Genomic DNA, 20,596 nt, shown 5'->3' on the forward strand with positions numbered 1-20,596 from the left:
CCCACGAGTCTCTGCCACGGACAGACCCTCTCAAGGGTCCCCAGCTGCAGTGGTATGTCAGTGCCACCACGGCCTCCGTCCCGCAGGATCCAGGGCGGCAGCACGCCCACATCGGTGTCATGGTGGAGTTCAGCATCGCCCTGATGAGCAAGCTAGACGGCATCAATCGGCACTCCTTCAACTCCTTCCGCCTCCGAGTTGGTGAGGCCAGGGACCGGGGACGCTGCCCCAGCCTCCAGCAAGCCCGTCCCCAGCCTGTGTGGCATAGCCGCCTCACTGCCTCCTAGGGGGTTTTAGAAACCCCTCTGATCTGACCAGCCCAGCGGCTGGAGAATTGTGACCCTCTTTGCCTATGGCTTGTGGAGTTACTTTGGAAAGTTTAAAGAAAGTATATCACTACAGAAAGCAGCCGCATCACCAACTAAACAGGAGGCCTCAAAACATGGAGAACAAAGCAAAGCTATTGAACGGGACGGGCTGCAGTTAGCCAAAGGTTCTGTACGCCGAGCCTGTGTATTCACTGTAAAAAGGGACGTCCAAGCTGGGCACGGCGGCTCAAGCCTGGAATCCCAGCACTTTGGGAGGCCGAGGAGGGAGGATCGCTTGTGCCCAGGAGTTTGAGAGCAGTCTGGGCAACATGACAAGACCTTGTCTCTACAAAAATACAAAAATTAGCCAGGTTTGGTGGTGTGCTAGTAGTCCCAGCTACTTGGGAGGCTGAGGCGGGAGGATCACCTGAGCCCAGGGGGTCAAGGTTGTGGTGAGTCATGATTGTGCCACTGCACTCAAGCTGGGGCAACAGAGTGAGACCTTGACCGGAAAAAAAGGGGAAAAAAAAATTAGCAGATATAAGTGCTAGTGTGCTAACATCAAACCTAGCCTTCTTGTGTCCGAGTCTGAAAAAGACCCGGCCAGGGAATGTCCTTTGCACATCCCGGCTTAACCTCCCATGGCTGGCTGACTTTGGGCGCAGTCCCAGCTTCACCTTCGTTTGGTTTTGTTCCCCTTTCTGTGCTGGGGGATAGTCTGTGCTTTCCTGGGGGCAGAAGCCTGAAGCTCTGCCCTGCTGCCTTTACCTTCAGGCATAAACCACGGGCCTGTGATTGCTGGCGTGATCGGCGCCCGAAAGCCTCAGTATGACATCTGGGGAAACACGGTCAACGTTGCCAGCCGAATGGAGAGCACTGGGGAACTGGGGAAAATCCAGGTAAAGCCCATCAGGGAAGCACGTGACTGAGGGGAAGCTCTCCCAGAGGCGAGGGGCCTGGGGCTTAGGATCTGCTGGCCCAGCCAGTGGCCGGCTCCTGACTCTTGCGGTCACCTTCTTCAGGGAGGGCAGACACCTGGCTGCTCCCCAGCCCACCTGTCTCCCACAGGCCTTCTTTCTGTCTCCGAAGACCGAGATTATTCCTTTGCAGGTTACTGAGGAGACGTGTACCATCCTCCAGGGCCTGGGTTACTCTTGTGAATGCCGGGGCCTGATCAATGTCAAAGGCAAAGGCGAGCTGCGGACTTACTTCGTTTGCACAGACACTGCCAAGTGTCAAGGGCTGGGGCTGAACTGAGGGCTTCTGCTGGATCTGAACACGCTGGAAGCCCATTTTCCTTCCCAGGAGCAGCGAAGGAGAAAACTTGGCCCCACGCCGGCCACTAAAGGCCACGTGAGCCACAGCCCCTCCTGGCAGATGGCTGTGCTGGCTTCTGTGGGCTTGTGCAACAGGATCTCTCAAAGGCAGCACCGGGTCCCAGCCCGAGGCTACCGCTGAACTGTGACACCAGTGGCAGCCGGAACCTCTGTGCGCAGGGTCTGTGACAGCTTCCGGGCAGCTGGAAGAGGCTCCCTGGCACACCCTGTACCTGCGACTAAGGTTTCTGTTCTGGGAGGTGCTATAGGGGTGATGTTAGAGCGTGACCTAGCCAGATGTCCACCTCAGTGGCCTGTGGCTTGCAGTGAGACTCATTTCTCTAGATACAGAGGGGAACTGTGACGCGCTGTCTAGCACGGACTGGAGTCCCTTCTCCCTAGTGGGACTGGCTGCAGGAGCTACGCAGGCATTCTGGTGAATGGAGTTGTAAAGGGGGCTTGAAATCAGCAAATGCTTTCAAACAGCAGAGAAAACCTCAGTGCTTGTCTTTTGTGGCATGCGTTTTAAATGGATTGCGAGTGGGTTTTTGTCCTTTTCGACTCTTCAAACACTAGACAGAAGTCTCTTCCTTTCAGGACACTCTGTCTTTTAGCCACGGACATGTGAGAGGGCCTCTGCCCAGGGTCCAGCGTCGGGATCAGCCCGGCTGTGGGGCAGAGTTCTGTGAACTGATGCAGCAGGGCAGCCCTGGCTTGGAGTCAAGCGGCTCTAAGCCAGCACCTGGGGCTGAGTGCCTGGCATGGGTCTGGCCTTGGCCTCTCAGGTGTCCCGAACTCTCCCTGCCACCCTTCATCTGCCTCTTACTGTTTTACTGGAAAGGGATAGTCTGTATAGAGAACTTGGACCACTTTTCCTTTGGTCTTCGTAGCTAACTGGAAAGCCTCTGAACTGGAAGGATCTGCTCAGCATGAGTGTGCGTGGAGGTGCCCACCCTGGGAGGTCAGCCCTCTCACAGGTGCCCAGACGTTCTTGTTCCAAACCTGAATGCGTCAAGGCAAATGCAAAAGGCCAGGTGTGTGAGATGGTGTCTCACTGTGCTTCAGCCCCCCAGGAATCAAAAAAGGCACCCTGTTGCAAGGGAAGAAATAAGCAAGACTCCCATTCTGTTTCCTGAACTGACGCCATCACCAGAAGTTATAAACTGAGCGTCCCTGGGATTTCTAGTACAAGCGAGTCTCCCTGCAGGGCAGGGATTCTCAGCTAGAAGTCATCCCTGGTCCTGGGATGAAGTGCTCCCCTAGGTGAAGAGTACACAGCCAAGGGGGACAGAAAGGGAACCCATCTGCCCGTGCTGTGTGGCTTTATCAGCCCGAGGTCAGGGGCAGGCTTATTGTAACATGCACTGAAGTGTGAGGACCAGTGGCAGCACTGATGTGTCGCCTGTAACTGGAATCATGACATAAGGACTTGCTGCAGAAAGGAATTTTATGGCGACAGTGCTGGTAAGGGAAATCGGCCTAGCTTCAGTTGCCTCTTTTGCACACCAACTTTTCATACAAAGGGCTGCCTTCAGGTGAATACTGAAATCTGTGCTCTTAAAATCTAGCAGTGACCAGGCTTGCCCAGTGGGGACTGTCCTGGGAAGCCGGGAAAGCTTGTGTTGCTAATATTAATGTAGAAACACATCAGCGCACTAGGCCTGAGATCAGTATATTTCTACTTTTGTAATATTTATGCTTTTTCTTCAGGAACAGAAGTTCTGGTTGGGAGTTTTAAAAATAATTTGTTACCATTCATGTATTTTTATTTCCAATTAAAGCGCTGTGCTAAGACTATAAGTTTTTAGTTTTCAATGTTCAGGTCATAGAATATAACTGACCTTAAAAACCACCTGCAGTTTTAAAAAATGTTTTCAAATCACCAAGTAGTTTCTTCACAGGTGTCATTTTGTTTTGTGACAGAAACAAGTCTCTTTCCTAACAGTGGGTCAAGGACTTCCTTCAAGTTCCTCCTAAAGTGGCCTCACTGACTGGCAAGAATACCTGAGGTGTCTGGTTTACTTATTAAGGAAATTTCCTAAAAGAAAAGATCATTAATCACTGTATACTTTGTGTATGTAAAGGTCAATGTACAGAAATATGCTTTCAGATGGTACATGCAAGGTTTATTCTGTGTATTGAATATTTATAGATCTGTAATATTTGTTTCAAGATGCTGTTTCATTTTTATAAAGTACTAGTACACCCTAATTTTTATACATTAAATTAGCAATTTGGAAAACTGGAATGTTCTAAGGTGTTTTGAATTTAAATATTTTCTTGTCTTCAGGAACTGGCCTTAGCCAAGTGCATCTAAAGTTTAAGAATTGGTTACTGCCTAATTATATTTAAAGACTGAAAGCAGACTCTAACAAGACTTGATAAAAACACATTTTATCTAATTTTCTTATTCCTTCAGCATAAGACTTTAAGTAGGTTTGAAGAGACTGGGTCATCTGTAAGTCTCCTGAAACATCGATTCTTCATCAACATTCTACTTGTTCTTCCTAAATGTCAATTTCGAAAGTCAAGAAAATAAACTGGCTGCTTCTCGCCAAGCTGTTTTACAGAAGGACTCTGTATAAGGGTCTTCAAACTTTGTTCACTCACCTGGGCTACATCCATCTTGAATTCTCTCTCTTGCTATTCTGAACAGGTTCTACGCTGAACCAGGAATGGTGATTAGGAAAATCACCATTCACCTCAGCCTAGTGACTGGGGATAGAAGGGACCACACGTCTGCCTCATGGCCGCCCACTTAAATAATTAAACTGCTGGGGCACTTGGCCTTTCAGATAAAAAATAGTAAACAGCAATGCAGACTTTCATTTAAGCTTGGTAATCTCTGATATATTCAAGGATGATTTAGACTACCTTATTTGGTTTATCACTTTGCTACAATTCCAAGTAACTCTTTAAAAAATGGAAAAACAGAACATTGGACATGTTACCGTGCTATAACAATTTGCTTTTCGGGGGTGGGGGAGGACCCTAACGGCCTCACACAGAGCCAACACTTCCATCAGGTATGTCATGGGGGCAGAGCCAGAACTGTGCGTCCTAAAGTTATTTCAAGTGTATAACGCTGGGGTCATTTAAAGAAGTCTTTTAATTGCCGTCCTGTCTGCTGAGACAGAAAGCAGCACCAACACTGTTCTGAAAGAACACCGCCTGGGTGTGGACAGCCCCATGCCCTACCCCTTCCTTACAAGGGCCACTTTTAATCAAGTCAAGGCGATCCAGTAAATTCAGAACCAGTCAGCTGGCATTTCCTTAACGAGGAGAGTGGCAAAGGCGGAGAACAGCGATCTGGGGGTCTGCTTCGCTTTTCAGCCCATCGGTTCATCCCAGATTCAGTCCAGGAAAGGTCAAGGTAACTGCCGATACATCGGTACTCCTCTCAGGGTCCCAGGTTCGGCTTTGTTACCTACCAGAAGCCCAATCTCTGGAGCATTAAAATGAACTGTTCCAAAGCTTAATTAAAAACACAATTTACAAATATTTAATATATTTTGAAAAGCATTTCCAAGTTAAGAATGAGAAAATATGTACATAAATATATAATCAAATAACAGTCGGCCTCAAATCCCATCAGGTCCACATTCAGCAACATCAATCTTTTCAGGTTCTTCAAAATCTGAAAGAAAAGACACCATTCAGTATTTTTCCCCCTTTTCATTAAACAAGGGAAGTGAAGGGAAAGCTACCATCCAGAATGACAGCCCTTCTTTGTCACATCCAAGCTTAAAAACTAGGTGCATTAGATCATCACTGTAGCTTTTCTGACAAATGTTGGAAATCTTTATTAATTCTTTGGATGACATGGAAAGAAAATGGAAAGTAGTTTTATACACTAAAAACAAAGAGACAAAACCTTTCAAATGTTATCTGAAGGAAGAGAACGGATCTTCCTTTTACAGTCAGCACTCTATATCTGCAGTTCCACATGTGCAAGATTCAACTAACCGTGGATTGAAAATATTTGGGAAAAACACAAAACAATATACCAATGAAAAAGTGATACCAGTTGGGCGTGGTGGATCACACCTGTAATTCCAGCACTTTGGGAGGCTGAGGGTGACAGGGCTGCCTGAGCCCAAGGGTTTGAGATCCAGCCTGGGCAACTTGGTGAGACCTTATCTCTACAATAAACAAAAAATTACTTGGTTGTGGTGACATGTGCCTGTAGTTCCAGCTACTTGGAAGGCTGAGGCAGAAAGATAGCCTGAGCCCAGCAGGTTGAGGCTGCAGTAGCCATGACTGTGACACTGCACTGCACAGCCTGGGTGAGAGTGAGACTCTGATTCAAAAACAAAACAAGACCCCCAAAACACCATATAACAAGAATTTACACAGCATTTACATTGTATTACAGTGTTATAAGTAATCTAGAGATGATTCAGAGTGCACGGAGGATATGCGTAGGTTCTATGCAAATACTACTCCACTTTGTACTGGGGACTTGAGCATTCACGAATTTTGGTATTCTCGTGGGTAGTCTAGAACCAGACCCTGGCAGATACTAAGGGACGACTGTACTCACAATAGTTTTCCACTCTCCCACAGAAATAGGGCACGTACCTTCTGTTAAGTCTACAAGGCCGTTTTCTACGACGGGGGAAGGAATGGAAATCCCCATTGCTTTTCGAACTCCATATGTGCTTACAATATCACCTGGAGTTACTTGCTGTGCAAGTTCTTTAAGATTATTGGTTACTTGTTCAGCTGAAAAGAAAAAAAGTTCCAGGTTTTGAAAAGCGGTTCCTTTAGGTAACTTTAAAAAACCCAAAAGAACAGTAAATGTATAAATGCCAAAAATAAACTGCTGATGGTCTTCATTTCAGCATTCCTTTACAGTAGCATTACCACTGTACTCAGTTTTTTTCCTGTAAGTGTCCCCTGACTCTCCTTTCACTGAAGGTGCAACATACCAAGATGCATTTCTCTATACGAAGGACCCAAGAGACAGATCATATTGGGAGGGGGTCTGGTGCTCAGACGCTCATTCTGGGCTTCCTGGAGCTCCCTGAGCAATTTTGTGGTCTCATCAAGTTTCTTCTGGAATACTTCCGCTTCTGTATGGTGAGAAAAAGAACACACTAAAGCAAACAGACTATACCTGTATTTGGTCTTGTGTGGTAAACTGAGTCCTTGGCTCTAGGGCCTTTGCTAGTTATCAGTTAGCTTCTCCCTTCAAAGAAGGCACCCCTCTCAAATTAAATCAACACCACAGCAGGCTCTACTATTCATCTGACTTGGTCAGCCAAGTAATAGCTCTGTTAATCTGCAATGATGTGACAGGCAGCGTTGAGTGCTTGTGTTACACAGGGTTTCCATCAATCCCTAAGGAGACATGTACCTTCAGAGTCAAAAACTTCAACGGGAGCGCCAAAGCTCGTTACTGCTTTCAGAGCTATGAGCCTGTCCTGGGTACTGGAGTCCAAATGCCCTGCTGGCTCTATTTCTGTAACCTGCTTCAAAAGGAAAAAACAGGCAATTAATTGGGCTTGCTAAGCCATGACAGTGCTTAGCAAGATTGCTTGTGTTTAGAGCTGTTTTTCTACTTATTTACTTTGGAGTCCTAATTTTGATGCTTCCAGAAAAATGCCTTTTCAGAACATGCTTTTAAAACCCTGGCAGAACACACTATTTTCCAAATCCTGGCAAAAAATAGTGTCCATTAAAAAAAAAAATCACACTTCTCTGTAATAATGTAATGTACTGTGTAATGTGTCTTACACAATTTGCATCATTTGTCTCATACGACAACATTCTAAAGATAAAGCCTTGTTACTGCCTACATTGTGGAGAGCTTCTGGTGACTATGCCGTCTACATTTTTGAGACCCAAAGGTGTTTCAGCCCACCTACTCCATGTACTGGCATTCCTAGAGTAGATCTTTAACATAAGAGACTTCTGGAGTCTCCTCCAGGCCCCACAGCTAGGCTGTCAGTATTGCATGGGAGAAGCAGTCTTAAAAAGAACGGAGTTTCATTTTTGGAATCGTAAGCCTGTTTCCATTACCTCAACACCGCTCTTTAGGAACAGACCAATTCAGGTATTAAGTAACCAGAAATTAATGGTTCCATTTATACTGTGTATTATATTGCAAGCTCAATCTGAACACCTGATTTTTCTGCCTACATATGGGCTAAAAGTGTGTGGTGGAGAAAAACTGTTAATTGTGCAACGGGACACTAGTATGAATTCATAGCTTGCCATTTCAGTGGGGACGTCACAACTCAACCTAAGAGTCTTTTTCTTTCCTAGCTTCCTTTCCCATTCTCAAGGTTTCTTTCACTCCTGCTCCCCACTAAGCATGTGACCTTGTTTGGCTCCTATTTCCTTGAAAATGACATGACTGTGTAAATATCATCTACAACTTCATCCATTTCCCATCTCAATTGTTCTTCCTCCTCAGCTAAAGAATGACTGTGTAAATATCATCTACATCTTCATCCATTTCCCATCTCAATTGTTCTTCCACCTCAGCTAAAGACTCTCTAATCTTACATCCCTGAAGTCCAGTTTTCCTCCACTCATTAAACTCACCCCAGTCTTCCTGCAGCCCCCAACCCACCCTGTCTTACTGAATCTGATCAAAGCTGAAATGAAATTTGCTGGTCCCTTCTCACTTGGTTTCTCCTCTGACACTGCTGAACTGTCTCTTCTGCTTAACATTCTTTCATGATTTTCCTACCTCAACTGCTGGTCTTCTCCAAGGTTCTACCCTTCAACCTTTCCCCAGGTTGTTCTCCCTGGACAGTCTTATTCATTCAGATGACAAATAAAATTCGACCTTTTCCTCAACAGCTTCCAGATCCAAACCCACAGCTTGACCTTGGAGTTGCAGGCCTACACCTCCAACAACGGCCCAACCATGCCCGGAAGAGGTGTGGTCCTTACTCTCTTCCTTTTATCAGTATGCTAGCTATTTTTTGGCTTAGTCAAGTTCTGCAGGTTTTCACCAGTCCCCTCCATCTCCTCATTTTATCACAGTGCAGCAAAGACTCACCATGAGGTCCTCACGCAGCCTCTCCTCAAGGACCACATGGTCCTGCCTTCTGAACCTGAGGCAAACGTGCCCTGCTCTCTCAGATTCATGTGTGTCATTACACATGCAGTTCTGCCTGCTTGGGAAAAGCCTGTGCATCCTTCTAGCTCCAGGAGGGACGGCATTCCCTCTGTGAGGAGCGCCTCCATGCCAGGGGACCACAACGCACACATTCACAACCACAGAGCAGGTGGTTTTGGCCTTCTTGTTTACACACTGGGCTACTGCACTAGATACCAAGAAGCTCCCCATAGGCAAAAAACCCATCTTTTATCCCAGATGATGCTCAATGAATATTTTTATTTAAAAATAAATTGAGCTTCGGCATTGGGCCTTTTAGCTCATTCCCCATTTAGGTATTTCTTATAAAGAATAAAATACAATCACCTCCATTTCTTTTCCTGTGTCAAGTGTCCTAGTATGGCCTTCGTCTTCAGGTGATGACTATAAGGATAAAGAAAAATAACATTTTAGGAAAACATATACTAAGACATATCAAAGTAGATAGAAAACTGTCCAGAGCCTCGTGGCAAGAGAAAAGGAATACTATGGACTACTGAAATAGAATTCTTAAAACCAATATGAATTAAATATAATTACTGGCATTTTGAGAGTATGTTATGAGCTGGGTACTTACTACTGGTGATGCTGAGATACTTCCATACCTGACCAAAAAGCTAACGCATGTTTAAGAAGGCATTTGATAAGTGGCAGATAAATACCTAAATAAATGGAGTTGGAGTCTATTTTCAACAACAGGCAAATCTTTGACAAGGAGAAGGCGAGAAGGAATTCTGGGGATTAATTTGTATTAACAGAGTAATATTCTCAGACAGCCGAGGATTACTGTAAAATAATCAAATGCTACAGGGAATGCGAAAGCTTCCTCATAACCCTACCATTCAGATACAATATGCATGTAAACAACAGATAAATTTATCATGGACATAAGCAGTAAGGATATAATCTTTCTTGGAAGGGTTATATTGTGAGCTATTTAACCAACTCTCAATTTCTGAAAAATATAAACAATGTATCCTTATATGTAACTCTCATTTCTCCCCTTCCCCTCCCCCCTTTTTTGAGATAAAGTCTCACTTTGTTGCCCAGGTGGGAGTGCAGTGGCATGATCACAGCTCACCATAGCCTTGAATTCACTCCTGGGCTAAAATGATTCCCCTGCCTCAGCCTCTCAAGTAGCTGGGACTACAGGCATGTACCACCACACCTAGCCACTGCACTCCAGTCTGGACGACAGAGTGAGACTCCAACTCAAAAAAAAAAAAAAAAAAAAAATATTTTATAGAGACGAGGTCTTGCTATGTAGCGTAGACTGGTCTAGAAATCTTGGCCTCAATCAGTCCTCCCACCTTGTCCTCTCAAGGAACTGGGATTACAAATGTGAACAATCATGTCCGGCCTATAACTCTTATTTTTTAGGATAAATTCTGAGGAGAGAAACTGCTGTATCAAAGGACAGGGACACTTTACATTTTCAAATATACTGCCATATTCACCAAATGAAAAATATTCAATTTTAGTTAGGCTATTAATTAATTCAGATTAACTGATGGAAGGGACACAGTAAAAAATATTTTTGAATTGATAAGGAGTTTAATATTTTTTAGGTCATGTAAGGAAAGCAGTACACGTGCTGGTATTTTATAGCAGTTATCACTGAACCTGACCTGACTGAAGTTAAGTAATCAACTTTGCTGACAGGTCACCCAGCCACCATACATGCAGTTGTGAGAAGGCACTACAGTCATAGCTGCCATTAAAGTAATAACCTCCAAGAGACACAGAGTGCCTCTATGGTGATAAGAACATTTTGGAGATCAACACTCTTCTACATCAGTAGAACCGTTTTCTGGTTCCAAAACTCGTAGTTACTCCAGATTATGAACTGTCTCCAACTGAACTAGAGATAGTTTACAAGTGTTAATAAAAGACAGCAATGAGGAAGCCTACTTGTTAACTTGAGGCTCCGTCCACTGTGCCATAACTACACAAGGAAAATGCCATTCTCCATCACTTCAGTCAACTGAGCAAAACTTTCCTTTTCTGTCAGGGTACTCAATCCTCGCCGCCTTTGGAGTTATAAATCCCATTCTTGAGTCCCATGTTCCCAAGATTAGGAGATAATGACAATGCTCTGGACTCACAGACCCACTGGCTGAATTATTCCTTTCCGTTCATTGTCCTCCACCCATGGCCTCCAACGGGCTGGGCTCACTTTCAGGGGAACTAAGTTCAGTTGTCACCCTGGTTAATCCCATGGTTTCGCAACACTGAATAACTAATGCTTGAAAGTCAATGGTAAATCACCCTTTCTCTTCAGCAGCATTCTTACCGTCTCCAGTTCTTGTAGAGTCCTGGAATGCCCTCCTTTTGTTAAAACGTCCAATAAACTATCTGCCATAACATACGGATAATCTTGGCATGTGGCTAAAAACTCATGGATGCTGAAAGAGAGTTAGGAAAGTCACTTCCACAAAAATTATCTCCACTGGCTTACTCCTCCCATCAGAGCCAGCTGTTTCCCTTAGATGCCCTTAGTTTATACACCAGGATGCCAAACTTCCTGTCTAGACACAACACTGCATGTATTTACCGGCAACAAATTTATCATCAAGAACACAGTAAAAATGCAATGTTCCTGGGGGCCCTCCAAAGAAAAATCAGACCTCAGTGAGGGGCACAGGGCTCAGTCCTTAAGCATCTAGCTTTGCCCCCTTCACATTCCCCCAAAGGGGTTTTACTCACCTCAGGACTTTCTATGAGTTTCATAAAATTCTCCACGTTGCACCTTCAGTTTGGACCACACCCTTTGGGCAGTTCCATGTGGATGTCTAATGGGCACCTCAAGCTTGAAATATCCAAATGAAATGTTTGGTCCTTCCCCAAAGTAGCGTTCTAAAAGTGCCTCCTTCTCAGCAAACTGCAAGGACACCCTTGCAGGCTCAGTCTGGAAACCCCAGAATCATCCTTGACTTCTCTCTCTCACACCCACTTCAGTCAAGAAACCCTGAGCCGGCTTCTGCTCACTCACCTCCCAACTTCTCTGGTCTCTCTGCAGCTTGTTCCCTACATGGCAGCTAGAATGTCCTTTTAAATTACAGGGCAGATTGGCTAGAATGCTCTCCTTTCAGGCTGCTTCCCCACCTCCTTCAACTTCTGCTCAACTTCCACTTTCATGGCAAAGACTTCCTTGACTACTCTTGTTAAAACTGCCCCCATCTCCCAGTCCAAGGACTACTCTATGTTATTTTTGCTACTTTCCTTCTTCACCCTTGTCATCATCTGACAGGAGGGCTGAGTCTTTGCCCAGCATCTAGAAGAATGACTGGCACCACCCTGAGCCAGAATCCTGGTAAGTAAGGGTGGCATCTTATTACACTGACAGGACGCAAAGTGCTGATCCTTCTACCGCAGCCTCCCAAGCAGCTGGGACTACAGGCACGCCCACCAAGACCAGGTAATAGTTTGACTTTTTGGTTTCAAACTCCCGGGCTCAAGCGATCCTTCTCCTTGGCCTCCCAAGTGCTGATTATAGGTGTGAGTCACTGTGCTCGGCCAGTTTTCTCTTTCAAATATTGTTTCCATTAAAGAATAATGATAACTATGGATCTATTATCATCAATTTAAGAATTTACTGAACACATTTTCTACCATTTGGATAACTTTGTAAGTCTATCCACAAATCATAAATGCACATTAATATTTTTTAAAAATGTGGACCCAGAATACTAACTGGTAACTCACCTGAAATCGCTTGGAAGATCAGAGTCTTCACCATAGGTTGAATAGATTAAATCAGAATCATCTTTGCTGATATTTGCAAATGTGGAGTCATAATGTGGTGCATAAGAACTGTAGGGTCCATAATTCAAGTATAACACTGTTGAAAAAATTAAATGCAACATTGTTCTTTATCCTGTAAGTCAAGTTATTTTCTTGTTTTACTAAAAGACTATGCCCTTCTAACTTTACTACTTCACTGACTGATATACAAATCTAAGATAGATGTTTTCTCCCAAACAGATACTTATAAAGTTCTTATAAAATAGCTGATTGATATTGTAAAAATGCCATCAAGAGTGCTAGTGAATAAAGCAATGGGTGATAATTATGCTTCCTTTTCACAGGATTATCATGGCAGGAGTCTCACCTGGAGTTACTTTGTTCCTTTTATCCTCTTTGAACCCTTGCAAAGTGTTCACTCCGGACTGAAGCCTTCCAGTTGTCATTCCCAGTCTCACAGGGCAGTAGCCAGGCTCTAAAACACAACACTGAGCAGTGAAGGAGGCATATGTGGTCATAATTCACAGGGCACTCTGCTGAGTGTCTTCATGTAGATCATTTCATCGACATGACTGCAAAGGAGGCTGGGTAGCCCTTACTATATCCACTCTTAAGAAAATCAGAGCTCAGAAAGGAAGAAATATAGCCATGACCAAAACCTGAACCTTTTCATTATACTCTCCTGCTGTGTGGAATTCTTCATAACCATGTTACTATGGCTAAATGTCATTTTAAAAACAAGATTTTTATTAAAAACAAAACCCAAGAAAACATTTCAAGCTGGGACTTTGAACGTTAACATGAAAAGTAAACCAGTAGAAAGGTTAGTAAAAGACCAAGTAAGGGAAAAATACCTGGATTAAGGACAACAAGAACTCAATATCTTAAGGATAAGTCAATATCTATGAGGAATATACTTTTAGTGCAATGAGGAATAGCCTTTAACCAGGAATGAACCCCTGTCATGAAACTGGGGATGTGACATACGCACAAGCCATGGGGTAGGCACCTAAGATGACTGAAAAGGATGTTATCAGGAGATGTGGTCTCCAACAGTACCCAGTAGAAAGAGTCTTAGTTTCTATAACATGATCACCCTTCTCTCTAACATGGTCACAGAGGCTATGATCACATGATCACAGGCAATGAGCATGGTGAAAGCACCTGATAAGAAACTTCCAACATCTCAATCAGATCTTCTTTCCTTCCCAGTGAGTCTGGTATCTGATTTCCTAAAGGGTGCTGGTACTGGAGGATGAAGCCGAGAGGAGGAACATGTGTGTCTTCTACCTTAAATGAGTCGAGTGGCCTACTGAAGGAGCTGCTGTGCTGGGGGAGTCACATCTGACTGTGTTCACAGGAGCTGGGAAGCCAGGAACCCAGACCATGGGTAGAGACCAGACATCTGGCTTCAAAGAAAGGGGCAGATCCTAAGGGGTCATCTAATTAGACATCACCTATCACCAGAGTTTTACCACAGCTGTACTGTCAAGAGCTGTTCTCAATCCTGGGGCATTTTTTTTGACCTATGATCATATAAAATTCTACTACGAAAAGTTCACATCAAAGTAAAAAACAAGTTTTGTTTTAAAACACAGCATTGGCTCCTTTTTGTCTATTGCCATTCTTCTTCACAGGCTCATTCTTTGTGTCTTCAAGTACATCAAGCTCTTCCTTGCTTCTAACTTTACCCACCTACTGTTCCCTGTGCTATTCCTGCATTCTTTGCTCATCTTGTGGGGATTAACCTAAATATCATCTCAAAGACGTTTTCCCTGGGCCCCAAACACTAGGCAGGTACCTTCTGTTCTTTTCCTTTGTAGTTCTTATTCACGAGACACAGACTTAGGCAGTACTTACAACAGACATCTCTTTATGAGATTATCTTTGTTTGTGCCCTCCCTGTGCCACAGAATGTAAAGGGGCTTGTCTCTCCCTGTTCTCGCTGAACCAAAGCTTCCAAGACAGTGCCCTGCCCAGAGCAAACAAATAAGTATCAGACACTATGTCCTTAAGTGTGGGAAATGTCATTATTCTTTTTCTTGAGGAGTCTCATTCTGTCTCCCAGGCTGGAGTGCAATGGCATGCTCACAGCTACCGCAGCCTTGACCTGCTTGGGTTCAGGCGATCCTTCCGCCTCATCCTTCCAAGTAGCTGGAACCATAGGTGTGAGCCACCACACCTGGCTAATTTTTTTTTTTTTAATTGTAGAGATGAGATCTCACTAAGTTGCCCAGGGTGGTCTTGAACTCCTAGACTCAGGCAATTCTCATGCCTCTGCCTCCCAAAGTGCTGGAATTATATAGGCAAGAGCTATAGTACACCTGGCTCATTATTCATTTTTGCATTACTAATTATTTATTTTATAATGGTAGTACAAAAATGAATATTTATTGAATTTATTAACTGACACCCTCACATCTTATTATAATACATGATTTTCCTCAGCTGAATAACAAAAGTTCCTGTTCTTACACTAAATTTCAAAATATTCCTTATATTACCTCCATTAAAACATCATCTGAGAAAGCTAGAATTTAACAGAGATTCCAAAACAGTGACTCTCAACCTTTCTGAACTCTATTGACCACAGTGAAAGTCATAAAGAATAGACACGCTATTATTAAGGTACTATGTGGTATACATTAATTCTAATCACTTAAATGAAAAGTCAGTTAAGTTTATTATGTCATAATCTGAGGGTATGAGACACCACTAGAAATAACCAATTGCAAAACACTATAGCGTCAAAAGCTGGGCTTGAAATTACTGCTTACTTTTTGTGGCTTTGTTAATGGTGGGTATGAAATACTTTAGGTACCCTGAATTTTAAAGAAAACTTGATCTATAGAACCTGTTTTAGAATGAAGTGAAAGTTAGGCCAGTTGTTACCATGAAATACATGATGTCTAGCTAAATTCTTTATGGATAATGATGTGTCTGGTTTTATCACCATTCAGGCTTGTTGCTTTAAAAATCCAGGTTACTGTTCTTTGCCAGATAGCATCATACTCATGCACAGTCTTACTCTGTGACCCTACCTCCTACAACGGGATCTGCAGGATGGAGAAGGCCCAATGTTGTTGTTCCATCTGGCTTTCTTCTTTCAAATTCGCACTGCAATGACCCAAAGTATTCAAATGAAATTAACTATTTTATGCATATGGGGCTGAATATCCCTTATCTACAATGCTTGAGACTAGAGGGGTTTGGATTTTTTTTTTTTTTTTAGTTTTGGAATATTTGCATATACATAATGAGATATCTTGGGGATGGGACACAAAATTCATTCACGTTTCATGTACACTTTATACACAACCTGAAGGTATTTTAATACACTATTTAAAAGAATTCTGTGTACTTGTCACAAAATTTTCGGAGAATTTCAAATTTGGGGTTTTCATATTAAGGGATGCTCAATTTGTAGCACACACATATACGAGGGGAACCCCCATATTTATTATTTATTTTAATAAATACAGAATTTATTAAAAATTGTGTATTTATTCTTGTATATTTACACTTCAGTCATCTTCAAAGTACTCTCCATTTGATGCAATACACCCATCAAGACACTTTCTTCACTGCTCAAAAGATTTTTTGAACTCGAAGCATTAAAATGAACTCTAGTCCTTTTGCTGTTTTTTGTTTCACCTCTTCCACATTGGCAAAATGTTTCCCTTTGAGGACTTTTTTTTATCCGAGGAAACAAAAAAGTCGCTTGGGATGAGACACAGGATGAATAAGGAGGGTGGGGCATGGGGGTCATGCTGTTTTTGACCAAAAACTACCTGGCTGCGCTCGATGTAAAACCCAGCACTTTGGGAGGCTGAGGTGAGTGGATTGTCCGAGTCCGTGGGCTCAAGACCAGCCCGGGCAACTTGGCAAGACCTCATCTCTAAATAAAAAATTAGCCAGGTGTGGTAGCATGCGCCTGTAGTTCTGGCTACTGGAAAGGTTGAGGCGGAAGGATTGCCAGAGCCCAGCAGGTCGATGCTGGGGTGACCCTGAGTATGCCACTGCACTCTAGCCTGGGCCACAGAGTGAGATTCCAACGCAAAAAAAAAAAAAGCCCCCGCCCCCCCCCAAATACTTAACATTCAGCACAGTGTGGACAGGCACATTGTCATGGTGAAAGAACCAGTCATCTGTCTGCCACAACTCAGGATATTTCTTCCACAAATCATGATGCAACCTTCTCAAAACTTCCATATAAAAACTTTGGTTGACCGTTTGATCCAGAGGAACGAATTCTGAATGTATTACAAGGGGCTCGCCCTCCAAAAGATAATTCTGGTTTGTTGTGGTTTCCCCCTTCTACGTAGTATACCAGAAAATCTTATTTTAATCAAATTAACAGTGTAGGTAGCTATCATCATTAAACTCAGATACTGATTTTCACACTGACGGGCTACAGAAATGGAGGTGAAGGAAATCTCAGTTTTAAAAGAGCTGTGTGGGTTCTTACGGTCACCTAGTTCTTCCTACTATATCAAAATGGAGGATACTATGGACCAGGGAGGGGAGTGACTCATCCAAAGTGATGTATGATTCCTGTTGGTTTTGAAGCCTATATACTAAACAATATAATTTCAAAAGTCCAGAATACAAATGTTTTCTTCTAAGCTTAAACTAAAGCATGTAGTTCACTTTCCAATTTTAAAATACATTAACTCCATTAAAAAAATCCAACAATAGAGGATAAGACTAGTCTATCCTATATATCTTATATGATTTGTATTTTACAAATACAGATGTTCCCAGACTTATGATGGGGTTATCTGCAGAAAAACCCATTAAAAGTTGAAAATAATCATGAGTAGAAAATGCATTTAATATTCCTTAAAACCCATTGCAAAATAAAAAAATCCTAAGAGATCTTCTGTTCATTACTAATTGTTCTTCTATTAAGTGTTAATACTGATGAAGAGCTCTATGGCAGATATGGATTAAAAGTACATAAGCAATTTAAAAACTGAAAATTCTAGATGACCCAAATTGGTAGGTAGAGAAGAGAAAGGAAGAATGCCATCACCTGACTGTTAACAAGCCGCCTGGTCAGCTTTCCTCCAGACTCCTTAACAATGCGGTCAATCTGCTCCTGTTCTCTTTCTAAATTATTGCTTTTAAACTTATCTTCAAGTACATCTTTGTCTTTCCTGAAAACACACATTAAATAAAAAAAAAAAAAGCAAAATGAAAACACTGAAATGAATTCTAAAATGAATACAAGTGGAGACATTTGTACCTATAAGACTTTGTTCCTTAGTGACATGTTAAGGGCCCATGATAACACACAAACAGTAAGGCACACCTAATATGTTAGTTCCCTCCCTTTTTCTGTCAAGTGTTACTTGTCATAAATGTTTTTCTGGATACATTCACAAAAATAAATTCTACCTCAAACACAATTTTGAAGGGGGAGAATACAAATTTTCTTTTTAAAAATTCAATGTTTAAAATCTAATTTTAAAGTAAATACTAAAATGTGTGAATCTTAGAAACAGAGCAAAGAAACTTGTGACAAGTTTACTTTCTTTGCATTATAACAGTGAAAACCCCAAACTGCTAACTACAACCTCCCAAAGATGACAATGAGGAGCTGGCAGTCAGAGAGGGCTGTCAATAGCATAAGTAATGGATGCCATGGTGTGGGTCACTGCCTGGAGGACCAGCGGACATTACTGCTCCCACCAGCTGACGTCTTGTAGAAGACATGCACACAGCTCAGCCACACCCCGTGTGTTGAGGAGGCAGCTTTAAGCTCTAGCTCATGCTGAACTTCTGCTACTTTTGGAATGAGGTAATGAATACATGTTTTTTTCTTAAACGGACAGTTCTATTTAAATAAACTGACAGTATGAATTCCCAAAGATATTCTATAGGTCTGAAAACCGCTAAGAATACACATTCAGCATATGTCTGGACAATGCCACACAGTGCTTTGTATGAGGAGTACCACATGCCAAAAAACCACTACCCCTGTCACACCAGCACTTGGCCTTCCCAAGTCAGGCCTATGTCCCCATTTCCTAGCTGGTAATACTGCCGAGGTTCTTTACTTTTTATTTTCCTTGCTGGGGCTTTTGAAGGCTTGTGCTTCTGCCTCTCCAGAGTCTTCCCTCTCTCTTGGCCAGCCACCGCTGTCCTCTCCACTCTGTGAGCTGTCTGTTCTATCTTTCTGCTTTCGAGTTTTTTGCAAGTCTGCCATAAAGTCTATGCTCTGCTTCAGGCTCTGAATCCTTTCCTAAAAATATTAAAAAAACATTCTTATTGTACGTTTGTCATTAGCCTTTAAAAAAGTAACATTTTTTTCCCACAAGAGTTTGCACTTATCCTGTCACCTATCACAAAAGAAAAAAAACAATTAAATGGAATTATACCGAGAATATTGTAGTTAGAAACCAGGACAATAATGCCTATTCCTTCAATTCTTCAAGTGTAATTTCCAATGTAAGAGAAAGTTTTACAATTTTACTGCACCATCAGAAAGTTAACAGAAGAGAAGGTATGAATTAAGATGAAGCATTCTTTGTAGTCTTGAATTTAAAAAGTAAAATTAAGTTTAATAGTATGTTAACATTTTAGATTTAGCAGGCTGGCTGATCTTTTGAAACTTAAGAATTCTCACGTATATAAAAATCCAGAGCAAGTGAGCAAGTGAAACACCTCTATACTCTGGTGTCCTATATGATCACTGATGATTCTGGCATTTTGCTATGTGAAAACAACAAGCTTTAAGGAGGCTAAAAGGTTGGTGACATAGTTCCTTTCTCAGAGTGCATAATCTTATTATTAACCAAAGAAAACATCTTTCTATTTTGTGAAATATGTGCTTAATTTTCCACTGCAATGACGTGCTGTGAAATTTTCATTGCAGTTAAGGGTCTGGGTAAAGTTCAAGGAGGCAAAATGGTTCCTCCTGACTACTCTGCCTTTAACTCTGAGTGCTGTCACTGGATGAAATGCAGAGTGCAGCCTCTACAGGACAGCAGGGAAGACTTCCAGGATAACAAGGACTAAGAAGGGCCAGACATCAGTCACACAACAATGCTGCTCAGAAACACCCCATGACTCACCTGAGGTCACCAAACTGGCGACTGAGACCAGGCCTCCTGTCACTTATGACGGGGCTTTCCTCATCACACCACACTGTTAGTAAGTACAGATGGTGAGATCCTCAAGAGCACAGAAGCTGCTATTTTTACTGGACTTTCATTTTAAAGAAATCTTAGAAGCATCAAAACAATATATTTTATTGTAGAAAAATAAAGATACAGGTAGAGCAGAAAACTTTCTTAATGTATGACCCAGAGAACAGTGTTAACAGGTTAATCATTCTAGTACTTTTCTAAAGTGTTATATATTTCACCAAATTGAAATTATAGTCTATGCTCAGTAAAAGCTATTTTTTTCAGTTAACAGATTAAAAACCCTGTAGGCATCACTATAAATAAATAAATCTCTAGAAACTTATCTCTTTACGATAAATTCCTAGAAGAGAAAACACTAGGTCAAATTGAATGAGTATCTTTAATACTTACTGCCAAACTGCCTTTCAGAAAAGTTATTGTCAACTTATATATTAGTGTTTGAAAGTTTACCTGAATCCTCGACAAACTGAATATTATCATTTAAAAAGAAAAGTCTATTTTATTTTGCTACACACTTAAACAATGTGGTTTGATTATTTCCATAATTGTTCCTTGGTGTTTCCCCTTGTGCATGTATGTCCCTTGAGTCATGTCTTACGCACTTCTATATCCCTGGGACCTAAATCAGGGCTGGCACATAGTAGGCATGCAGTATGCTGGTCAAATCAATGGACTCAGATCATAAAGTTCTCTGTTGATATGCAGCTCTATGGAGGCTGCACTCTGTATTTTGTGACAATGCTCAGGGTTAAAGGCGGAAGAGTCAGTAGGAACAAATTTGCCCCCTTAAACTTTGTGAATCTAACCATTTTATTTCTACTCCAGAATTTTAAAGCAGAATTCACATTAAGAACACTTTGGATCGAGACCCGCCTGGGCAACTTGGCGAGACCTCATCTCTACAATAAATAAAAAAATCAGCCGAGCAAGGTAGTGCGTGCCTGTAATTCCAGGTACCGG

The 20,596-nt window shown here is 42.4% G+C and overlaps 2 protein-coding genes across 2 annotated transcripts in view; one reads left to right on the plus strand and one right to left on the minus strand.

Moving 5' to 3' along the window:
- ADCY7 (adenylate cyclase 7) overlaps positions 1–1,645 on the plus strand; it is a 24,069-nt gene extending 22,424 nt beyond the window's left edge. The window contains exons 23-25 of the mRNA XM_008057019.2: positions 87–201; positions 1,083–1,207; positions 1,419–1,645. Of these exons, the coding sequence (XP_008055210.1) occupies positions 87–201; positions 1,083–1,207; positions 1,419–1,565 (387 nt within the window). The 3' untranslated portion in view covers positions 1,566–1,645. The remainder of the gene's footprint in view (positions 1–86; positions 202–1,082; positions 1,208–1,418) is intronic.
- Positions 1,646–5,030: 3,385 nt separating this feature from the next.
- BRD7 (bromodomain containing 7) overlaps positions 5,031–20,596 on the minus strand; it is a 48,120-nt gene continuing 32,554 nt past the window's right edge. Inside the window, exons 8-18 of the mRNA XM_008057020.2 lie at positions 18,545–18,729; positions 17,518–17,641; positions 15,524–15,599; positions 12,850–12,957; positions 12,444–12,579; positions 11,032–11,143; positions 9,066–9,122; positions 6,984–7,095; positions 6,556–6,699; positions 6,206–6,349; positions 5,031–5,261 (exon numbers count right to left, since the gene is read on the minus strand). Of these exons, the coding sequence (XP_008055211.2) occupies positions 5,206–5,261; positions 6,206–6,349; positions 6,556–6,699; positions 6,984–7,095; positions 9,066–9,122; positions 11,032–11,143; positions 12,444–12,579; positions 12,850–12,957; positions 15,524–15,599; positions 17,518–17,641; positions 18,545–18,729 (1,254 nt within the window). The 3' untranslated portion in view covers positions 5,031–5,205. The remainder of the gene's footprint in view (positions 5,262–6,205; positions 6,350–6,555; positions 6,700–6,983; positions 7,096–9,065; positions 9,123–11,031; positions 11,144–12,443; positions 12,580–12,849; positions 12,958–15,523; positions 15,600–17,517; positions 17,642–18,544; positions 18,730–20,596) is intronic.

The sequence above is a fragment of the Carlito syrichta genome, unplaced genomic scaffold (assembly GCF_000164805.1).
Source record: "Carlito syrichta isolate Samal-C Ts95f unplaced genomic scaffold, Tarsius_syrichta-2.0.1 Scaffold302608, whole genome shotgun sequence".
In the NCBI taxonomy this organism is placed as follows: Eukaryota; Metazoa; Chordata; class Mammalia; order Primates; family Tarsiidae; genus Carlito; species Carlito syrichta.